Source organism: Medicago sativa, chromosome 7 (genome assembly GCF_051527215.1).
Source record: "Medicago sativa cultivar Bolivia chromosome 7, Bolivia_mono, whole genome shotgun sequence".
NCBI lineage: Eukaryota > Viridiplantae > Streptophyta > Magnoliopsida > Fabales > Fabaceae > Medicago > Medicago sativa.
The window spans coordinates 63,074,219-63,085,866 of NC_140755.1; the positions used below are offsets into that span (position 1 = coordinate 63,074,219).

At 34.0% G+C, this 11,648-nt stretch overlaps 1 protein-coding gene across 1 annotated transcript; it reads left to right on the top strand.

Annotated features, from left to right (window-relative positions):
- The first annotated feature begins 5,998 nt into the window (after positions 1-5,998).
- Positions 5,999-6,605, top strand: LOC146907530 (histone H3.2-like). The gene has a single exon (XM_085726361.1). The coding sequence runs from the start codon at positions 6,056-6,058 to the stop codon at positions 6,494-6,496; it is 441 nt and encodes a 146-aa protein (XP_085582487.1). The 5' UTR covers positions 5,999-6,055; the 3' UTR covers positions 6,497-6,605.
- The last annotated feature ends 5,043 nt before the right edge of the window (positions 6,606-11,648 follow it).

Consider the following 11,648-nt stretch of genomic DNA (forward strand, 5'->3'; position numbering starts at 1 on the left):
AACCCTAAGTGCCGTAAGTTCAAAGTCCGATCTATTCCGTTTTCATCACAATTTCATGAAAATAACCGTAGATCCGTAAACAGGGGAGGAAGACGAATGTTTCTGTATAAAAAGTTTGAAAAAGTAGCATCAGATCGTCGGAGAAGATGAAGATTCATCGGAATCTTCATCTTCCTCCGCCGTCCTCCGCCGTCCTCCCCAGTTTCCGGCCAGGTCAGAGTCTTAGAGAGAGAAGAGAGAGTCTGAGAGTTAGAGAGAGAAAAGAATGGGACGAATGAGGCTTGGACCGGCCTCTTGGAATATATAGAGGGATTGAACCAGACCGGTTCACCTGAACCAGTCTGGTTCATCCCTGAGCCTTCGTCCTGTCCGTTGGATCTGGTTTTGATTTGCATGTGTGGTCCTGATTTGCTATTGTTGTGTGTCCCTCTCAGCTTACCATGCGCTGCACGCTCCTAGCCCTTGGATCTAGGGTTTTGATGGAGTTGGATCAATCCAACGCTTCTGAGGCGTTTGGATAGTCCAAGATCCATCAAGACTTTGGGCCTGGGCTTGTGTTGCTGCAGATTTCGTTTCCCTCATGCATCTTTGCTATTTCCTAACACTGTTTTGCTTTTTACACCTCTGTTCATGATCAAAATTACTTGGAAAATTCTATAAATTTTTGTACATGTTCTTGTTAATTTTTGTGGTGTTTTTATGCATTTTGTTTACTGAAAATCTTGATGAAAAATATTATTGCATTTTCTTGCTTTATTTCCTTAATTGTTTGAAAATTCATGAAAATTTTGTCCAAATTCTATTTCAAATTCTTGATAATTGTTTGTGATACATGTTAGATGATTTTGTGGGTTTATTGCTACTGTTTGTGTTTGATTTTACTGCATGCATGTGAATCTTGATTAGTTACTTAGCTTGCAAGGCATTGTGTAGTTAAATAATGCAAATATGCTTAAAATCTGCTTTAAGTTGCCAAGTAAATCATGTTGCCTTAATTCTCATTCCAAGACCTGATTCTAAACCTTTAAAATGTATTGGAATGTGAGAATTATAGGTCATATGGTTCTTGCACTCTAGGAACAAATTTTAACCATATTTGCACTCACTTTCTATCCTTTATGTTCTAGTGTTTCTCTTGCTTTACTTCCTTTGATATTGTCATGTGCTACTAACTCTTTTCATTTCATGTTTCATCATTTCATAAGCATCTCCATTTCATCCCATATTCATCTCTATTTCTTTCTTGCAATTTAATTTGTACCAAGGATAGAATGTAAACACTTAGGGGTTTTGTAATATTCTTCCTTTATGCACTTTTAATTTTCTTGGCAAAGAGGCCATAGAATGTATCTAGGGTATGATGTAAAGGACAATGGACTCTAATGATGTACACCGACACAAGCACCGACACATGCACACACATCACTATATAGTTAGAATATGCATGTTTAGATGTATGTTTAGGATTGTATGTTTAGATGTATGTTTAGGCTTCATACTTAGAAAAATCACTTTTCCAAAAAAAATATGAACAAACTTCACTCAAATCATTTTCCAAATAAACCTTGGGGTCAAAACCCCATTGAATTTTCCTTTTATTTTCTTAATCAAACTTCAATGAAAAATAATCAAACTTTGACTTCTTTTGCAAATGACTAATCCAACCCCACTTTTTACAATCTCATGCCCTTGAGGCCTCTTTCCATTCTTCAAATTCATTTTCAAATTTAAAATCAACCAACAAAAACAAAAACATTTTTTGAGAGAGAACTACGGTGGATTTGATCCCTTAATCGGGTACGTAGGCAAGGAACAAAATTCCTTCAATTCAAATAAAATAAAAATCCAAAAACATTCTTCTCCCTCCAATTCTTCATTTAGAAAACCCTTAGGTTTAAATAAATATTTTCAAATAGCATTTAAAAATAAAGCGCGCGCGTAGAAATTAAAGACGGTTCCTATAGGTTACTATAGTCGTTATGGGTGCCTAACACCTTCCCGTAGCGAAAACAACTCCCGGACCTCGATTCTCAAGGGTTTTGCTTACTTTTTCCCTTCCCAAGAAAAAATAAGATATCACCGGTTAAAAAGGTTCAAACGTAATCAATGTTTGACACCCGAAAACCAAGATAAAACATATATCACAATTGCTTCAATATAATGCACTAAGATAAATCTTGAAAGAATATTGGGAAAATATATTTGATATGAAACTCCATCTATCATTAATTATGTTGAGCCAACTTATTTATAGCCCAGTAGGATGAATATCAATTTATGAATTAATTTTCCCAATATTAGGGGGAGATAATAGGTAGTTGAAAATGTGAACGTGAAGTTTAAATAAATTATTTGAAATGAAATATTATTGTCTCATCTTGATCCTCAGGATATATCTCGTTTTCAAAGTTAAATAAATCAAACATCAGCTGCTGATGCTCCAAATGAAATAGATGTCCTTGTAGGATAATCTACTATGCAAATGAGTCTCAACCGTGCCTGAAGCATGGTAGATAAATCAGTTGCAAATATAAAAAGCCTTGAATAAGAAAAGGAGCTTAAAGGAATGATAACCCAAACGAGGATATAGAAACTCTAAAAGAGTTTTCTGACATAATTGATTTTCCAGTTGCAGAAGAACTTATCAGGTACCTGAAACTTATGAAATATTAATAAATTATGTCATGAATGAAAGATCTCAATGGAATGAGATGGAACCAAAATAAAGTCAACGTTCACGTGTTTTTGCATATAATATAGCACTATATGTGATAAGTAATAATGAGGATCATGAGTTAAAGTCTATTAAAGTTATAGATAATTAAAATATTTACAAATGAAAAGAGACAATTCTAGTGAAATCAAATTCGCTTCATAAAGTAGAATTTGTTTGGACTTGTAGTCCGCACACTCGAAGGTGTGAAGTTAAATGGATATATATGATTTTTCGCGCAAAAAGTGAATTAGTATGGTTTAATACATATATAGAGTTTGATATGTTCATCTGAATTGAATTGATAAATATCTACCATTTATTTTTAAGAGGCATATTTTGTTTAGAGAAATACTCACCTGAAGTGAATTCAAGAAGTTTTTCATACTTGATTAAGTTTAGTAGTACATGAAAGACTCAAATTATATTTAAGATGTGTTATAATTTATTTGGCTCACTTGATAGTGATGATTATATTAAACTTCCTGAAGGATTTCATTTGCGTAAGAAATACTATCAAAGTTATTGAAAAGATGAGATCAATTGTCCATTTTAAGGATATGGAAATTAATTTCTTATAATCAATGTTGTGATAATCGTATAAATATTAAATCCTGATGAGATTCTAAAATTTGTTATATAAATGTCGATATGAACAAATCTAATTGATTATTTAATAAAATGACTGTGACGTCACTTGATGTGAGTAAAGATCACGTCCTCAAGAAAATTATAAACAATTTGAATTGGTCAGGTAAGGATACTAATGTATTTTTCTTATTATATATATCGTGGTATTTTATTTTTGTCAATGTTAGTAAATACAAATATTGCAGTAAAGTCAAGCATACAATTTGTATCTTAAAGAAACAACAGTATCATCCGATCTTTTGAAAATATTAGCAAGTGGAGAATGCTTTTTGTTAAGGATTATGATTTCACACTTATAAGAAACTTGTGATTTTCTAATTTTATAAGGAGACTCTTTCTACAACTCCATATGAAGACAATATCTCAAGAACTGCTAATTTGGAGAAGAGCATGGACATATATCATATCTTTCTATATAGTCATCGTCAAGTAAAGATTTTGGTAACTAGCATAAAAGATTATTTAACATTCTTCATCTCATATATAATTGTCTTTAGAGGGGGAGATTCAAATGTGTTATGCACTCTTTTTCGCTTAATCATGGTTTTATCCCATTGGGTTTTCCTGGTAAGGTTTCTAACGAGTCAGATTATGACACAAAAGGATGTTGTACTCTTTTTCCTTCACTAGAATTTTTTTCCCATCGGGTTTTTCTCTAGTAAGGTTTTAATGAGCATATCGTCGATGGGCATCCAAGAGAGAGTGTTATGAATATTATTGGATTTCCATTTCCTTGATCTTCCACATTCTTATAACTCCCATTAGTAAATGGATTGTTAGTGATGTTTACTTACATTTCATCATTCACTTATTATTTGTATCCTATAAATAGGACTCAAGTTGTATTGTAAAGAACACACTTGAAAAGAAATACAATATACTCTCTTGTTCTTCTTTTATCCTTTTCTCTCTACTTTTCTATGTTGTACAATATCTTGCAATACTTTAGATTAATTTCATAACATTTTTTATTTATTTAATTTTTTAATCTGAGTTATATATAATCCATTAATCCTTTTAAATAATTTTTTGGGTTAAATATGTTTTTTTAATCTGAGTTATATATAATCCATTAATCCTTTTCAATAATATTTTATGTTAAATATGTTTTTTTAATCTGAATTATATATAATCTATTAATCCTTTTCAATAATTTTTTGGGTTAAATATGTTTTTTTTTAATCTGAGTTATATATAATCCATTAATCCTTTTCAATAATTTTTTGGGTTAAATATGTTTTTGTCCCTATAAATATGTCAACTTTTTGTTTTAGTAAGAATCAATTAAAGAAAATCCATGTGGAAAGTTATTAAATTGTAAAATTAAAAAAATAAACTGTCATTGTGCTATGACTGCATATTCAACTGACAAGGCAAAATGAAGGATAAAGTGGATGAATATGAAATGATAGGGATAAAATCTAAACTTCTTTTTTAGTAGGGACTAGAACCGTATTTGCTTAATATTACAAGGACCAAAATCGGTATAAACCCTTTTTCTTTTATAGCCTCGATTCAAGAACATTCTTTATTTACAAAAATAATTTAATTTTCTTTTTTTGACTGGTAAGTTAATTAAATATTTGTGTTTCCTTTTTTACTATTTTACTTTTTTGTTCTGGCCCGGCCAGAACGCCAATCCTATGACGACATTTTGATCAAACCCTTTGGACCAAAGGGGCGGTGTCCTGAGAGAGCATGCCTGTAACAATGTGTGCCATAGCACCAGATCACGCCTCTCCACTCCCTGCACCGTACACTTGGCCACCAACAGCTCCCTGATAAGGCGCCACATTTCACGGAAGTCGTTCGCGTCTCCTTCCTCTATATAAGGATGTGATTTAGCGTCACCCTCGAGGTACGATTCATTTCCCACACAATTTCACACATTCCATCTCATTTTCTACACTGACTTGAGCTTTAGAGTAACGTGCTTGCAGGAACACCCTTCGTTCCACTGCGAAGTCCGCATTACGGTTGTGCCTGAGCATCGCATCGTTATCGTTGCTTTCATCCGTTTCTACCGGACATATCACTTTCCATTATGAATTTTTTGAATATAAGGGTTGTTTTGTTTAAGATATTTATTTTATTATATTTTTGTGAAATAATTTAGTGATTAAAATTCCACCTTTTAAAGTCAATAAGTTAGAAACTCAGGGTTCAAACTTCGGCCACTATGATACATTGTCTATACCAACTGAGATATGTAACGGAGACAAAATAGACAAAATTAAAAAACATTATTAATTGCGTACAAATAGATTTAATGATTACTTTAAAGATTTATTATTAATTACGGTCAAATATATTTTTAATGCTATTATCTTCATATTTTATTTAAAGATACAAAAGAAAAAAATTAAGTCTTAAAAAATAAGCAATAAATTAATATGTTTATTTGTTATATTTTTTTAAAGAATAGTTATAATTGTTATTGAAAAACTAAATAATTTCTTTAAAAAACTGAATACCTTTTGACTATTTTTTAGGGGACCTTTTGACTAAAATTTATTATATCCTTCCATTTCATATTTATTTAAATTAAATTTGACTTTCTTGTTTCTCTCTATCTCAAAATTCTATTTATTTGTTTCTCTCTCAAAATGTAAATTAGATTTGAGCATCAGCAAATAAATTGTCAATATATAATCCACCCCTTTTATCTCATCTCTCTCAAATCTGTCAACAATGGCACGTAGCAAGCAAACTGCCTACAAATCGACCGGTGGCAGGGCACCAAGAAAAGTCGCTCGCACGACTGCTTGGTTTGCCGCTCGCATGCCAACAAATCTCATTCGTATGAGTGCTCAGTCCACCGGGACAATCCGGAACCCTCACCGTTTCAGACCAGGAACGGTTGCACTCCGTCAAATTTGGAGGTTTCAGAAGAGCACTGAACTCTTGATCCAGAAACTTCCTTTCCAGCGTCTTGTTCGTGAGATCGCTCAAGGTTTCAAGTCTGGCCTCCGTTTCCAAAGCTCTGCCGTGTCAGTGCTACAAGAAGCGGCTGAGGCATATCTGGTTGGTCTCTTTGAGGACACTAACCTCTGCGCCATTCATGCTAAGCGTGTAACTATCACACCCAAGGATATTCAACTTGCTAGGCGCATTAGAGGCGAGCGTGCTTGACTTTCTTGTTGTTAGGGTTTCATCATGTATTGTTTGTGTCAAATTATCTAATATTGTAATCTTGCTTAAAACTTTATCAATCGAATAAAATATCTTTTGTTCTCTCTGCTATCTGTTCTTTGAGGCTAATTTTAAAAAAAAAAAAAAACTGGGATATTTCACAGTCCTAAATATAGGAGAGACGAACGTTTAAGATGAGACCTTAAATCAGTAATTCCCAAACCTCCTATGAGTCCTTTTTCACTCACATTGAATCTAATTTCAAGAAATAAAGAAAAAGGTTGTTCCTAATAAACAATGTTTAGGTCATTTTCGAATTGAATACAAAGTTCTTGCTCTCTTTTTTAAATAAATTAAATTAAATAATATTTTCACCATCTCCTAATTTTAATTTTGTTCACGTATTCTCTTAAAAATATTAAAAAAATTAAAAGAAATTATAATGCAATGTATAAAAAAAATAAGAGAGATAATAAACCACATGCAATGATTTTAGATTAGATATGAGATCCTCATATTCAAGCTAAATGAGATCCTTCTCAACCTAATACCGTTAAGGTTAACACAGATGGATACCTGGAAATGATGGGTTCTAGGGCGTGTGCGCGATTGCTATAGATTAAATGGCGAAGCTCTATCAGCTGCTACGTGGCGTGTTGGAGGGGAAGCAGATCTTGGTTTGTGATTGTTGTTTCACCTGGGCTAGGTTTGAAGCCGATTGTGAAAAGCTTATTTTGGTGATCAATGGCAGATCTTGTATCACAATGAATTTGGGAAGATATGTTGCTCAGATTAGGAAGAAGATGAATAGCTTTATCTCTCTCGAATTTGTATAGGTTAAAGCGACTGGAAATAAACTAGAAGATATCATGGCTACAATAGCCCGTCTAAAGCCGAGTCAGATTTGGATGGAGGATGTCCCCATTTCTGGCAAAACCCAATTGATTCTGGATATATTTTTCTAATAATACCACTTTTTATTTTTATTTTTAAAGATATGAGTTTTCACTATAAAAAAAAAAACTATGTAGGTTTTGAAGGAGTGATCGTAAATCTTTCAATTCAAGAAAATTGTATTAGTTGACCAATGCTCATGATAGTTGATCTTGCTTTGTCTGAGTGAATGATTTGCAACCGAACTTATACGATTTCCACATACTCAAACCGTTTGGTTATACAAAGAAAATAGTACTATGCGTGTGATTAGGTTAATGTTACTTAGGGGTTGTACTTGGGAATGGTTGATTTACTTCAACGAGCAAAACCAAATAAAACGATGATTATGTCATGTGCTCTAGTTCACAACTTGGTAATTGGATTTGTTACCGTGTTGACGGTCAGTCCATTCGCCATTTTTAAACCCTCACTGTTGCTTGCACATTTTCACTCTTCATATTTTTTTTGTAACTTAGTTTCGTGCCCGTGCGTGGGTTCGCTAGGTTGCACCTGTGATTAGTGATTTTGTGTTAGAATAGATTAGGGTGGGTCCGCTTACTTTGTAATTACACGATGTATTCCCATTTGGGTTAATCTTGGGTCAGGTTTAATGTCCCCCCAGTCTTTGTATCTGGTTCTTTTTATTTTATATAATCTTTTCTTTGCTTAAAAAAAAAAAAACTTGGTAATTGGGTCTAGCGTCTACAATTTCCTATTTAGTGTCTACTCCAATGTCTTAGTGATTAACACTATTCTCTGGTTACCACCCTTAATGTCTTAGGTGAATCCATAACTGTTGTGAATTCGGACAAAATCACACCAATGAAAAACAATGATGTGTGGAGTAAAGGAAGTAGTAATCAACGGATAAAGTATCTTCAAGCAACAACAACAACAAACAGTCCTAAAACTAAGCGTAAAGTATCACCACAAGCATAATCAAAGAAAACAAGATAAGAAAGCAAGAAAGAAAACAAACACATTCAAGATGGTAACCCAGTTCGGTCCAATATGACTTACTCTGGGGGAGAGAGCAGCCCTCCAATCCACTAAGATGAAAGTGATACAAATGAGTTACAAGAAATTAGCTTAAAAGCTCACAAAAGAACAAGACTTAATTTCTACCCATTTTTCATGTCACCCACACTCACAATGAATCCTAAGAGAGAACACAAAAGGAAGTTTTTTGATCATACCAATGGTGAAATCTCACTACCAAAGGTGTTTACAATGTTTTCCAACCCAAGAGAACCTCACTACAAAGACACTCAACCCTAAAGTTACCTCCTTTGTAATCCAAGTTTCTCTCTTTTCAAGCTCCTTCAAAAATCTGAACAGAAACACTTATATAGCAGTCACGATTGGCCAAATCGTGTCACGATTGATGCATACGACCCAAGGTACGACCAACCTTATCCTGAAAACGTGTCGTATGTGAAAAACCGTGTCACGATTGAACACCCAGAAAAACATGCTTCCTGCCAAGAAAATTGTGACACGCTTCATAAATCGTGTCACGATTGGGATTTTCCCAGCATCACAAATTTGAAGGCAATTTTTCAACAATAACCTTTGAAGGTTTGAAGAATTGTCAAATTATTGTCGCAAAGGCCTTAAATTATATGTCTAAATTATTGCATATAGCAGAATTTGATCAAACCTCTACTTTACATGATATGAGATTGACAACTATAGATTTGATAAAACAACACTAACATTTATGTTTTAAATTATTAAATTAATGCATTTATGTTTCCAATTTTGAAATCTACTTTATCTGAGGATGAGGCGACCAACGAGGAATAAGCTTTGATAAATTTCCTTTCATTTTGTTACAATTCTATATTTACGTCCTCTCAATAAAAGGGTTTTAAGCTCAGTCCTCTATTAAAATTTGACCAATTTAAGGCCATAAAAATTGTAACAAAATTACTATGTTCATTCATTGTTATTGTTTTACTCTATTAAAAATCTATTGCTTTCTAGTGGCTAAGTTATTTTTAGTTGGATCTGGATTTGAAGAATTATGATTCTGTAATTGAGAAATGGAAAGCGTTCAGAGAGAGGAAACGAAGGGGTAGGGATGAAGATATTGGTTGTCTAAAACAAAGGAAAGTGTGCATAGCTTAATCTGATGCATTCAATTTAATCTAATGGTCAATACTTGTTCCTCTCATCTCTCATTATAAAGACTCCTCTCACTTGATATGCCCTATATATATATATATATATATATATATATATATATATATATATATATATATATATATATATATATATATATATATCATGAACTAAACGAGTCAAACTATACTCTCAAGTTCAACTCGTTTATTTAAAGAGCTTAATTTTTAACTCAAGTTCGACTCATTTGGTTCATGAACCAAGTTCAACGAATCAATTATCGAATCGAGTATCGAGTTATTTTCGAGTTGGTTCGGTTCATTGCCAGCTCTAGTTATGACAGAGCTTTACTAAGATTTACAAGATATAGCTTTCTACGACTTCCTGGCAAACTGGTGGTCACTGGGATTGTTTTGCAAAAGGCCTTCATGTTAAAGTCGTGAAGACACACCGTTCGGAGTTCAATCACGCAGAACTTAACACGCAACTTTGCTAGGTTAGGATCTCAACCTTTGCCACTAAAGTGTTACTTTGGTTGAGCCTTTGGCCTATGACAATAGTCCTATCTAAATCCCAGAGTATATCCTTATTCCAAGATTTAGTTAACGTTCAAGCAATCTCTCTTGATCCCTTCACCATTCGATGCTTAAGAACAAATTCATATCAAACAAAAAATTTCCACTACCCTTACATGGTCAAGTTCAGGGAGTTATAACATTAGAAGTAAACGTGATCAATTCTCGAATCTAAAGATTTTAAGTTAAAACAGAATGTTTGAAAGAGCCTCAGCGATATAGCTTTATGTAAGAAGAATAAACCGCCATTGAAGGTGGAAGAAGAAGCTTCAGAGAAAGAGAAAAGATAAAACTGATTTCATTTATTGTGAAAGGTTGTTACAAACAGTTTATATAGGCAATAGTGCCAGCTCATGATAACTCTAACTAACTAAATGCACATGAAAGTACAAGTAAATGAAATTGTAAAATACAAATGAATTTTAACTAGTTGTCTTGCGCGCCAAGTTATCTTCTTTTGCTTCATTTTCTTCATGTGTTATACCCCCTCGCAAACTGGAGGTTGGTAGATATCTACCATCCCTAGTTTGAGCATACATTCATGAAATTGCCTGGGACCAGAGGCCTTGGTGAATATGTCAGCTGTTTCATGGTGGGAGGTAACTGGTAGCAAGCGCATGACTCCAGCTCGAATTTTCTCATGCACCAAATGACAATCTATATCCAAATGCTTGGTACGCTCATGAAAAACCAGATTAGCTGAGATATGCAACGCACTCTGATTGTCACAATAGAGCACAGGCAAACGGGAAGGGGCTTGTCTCACATCATGAAGGAGAAAACAAAGCCATTGCAGTTCTCTGGTTGCAGAAGCCAAGGCTCTATATTCTGCTTCAGCAGATGAATATGAGACTGTTGGCTGTTTCTTTGATTTCCAGGAAACCAGAGAGTGTCCAATGAAGAAACAATACCCTGATATAGAATGATGAGTATCCACACATCCACCCCAATCTGCATCACTGAAGCCAAGCAATTGAAGTTCAGATGAATGAGGAAAGAACAGACTCTTGCCTGGAGAATGTTTCAAGTAGCGTAAAACTCTAAGTGCTGCTTTGTAGTGAAACTCAGTAGGAGAAGCCATGTACTGGCTTAGTTGTGGGCTGCAAAACCTATATCTGGACGTGAAGTAGTAAGATACAACAATCTTCCAACCAAACGCCTATAGCCAGTAATGTCAGTGTAAGGAGAGCTGGTATCTTGTGACAAACGTATGGAAGGGTCAAGAGGAGTGGAAGCTGGTTTACAATCAGTTAAACCTGCTTCATCAAGCAACTCTAAACAATACTTGCGTTGACAAAGAAAGATGCCTCTAGAAGAACGTGCTACCTCTAATCCTAAGAAGAATTTGAGTTCCCCTATGAAGAGCCTGTTTCAATGAATCAAACTCTTTGAGACATGTTCATGCTAAAATTATATCATCCACATATACTAAAATCACAGTGTATGAAGTAGTAGTGATCTTAGTGAACAATGTGTGATCAACAGTGGCTTGAATGAATCCCTGAGCATACAAAAAC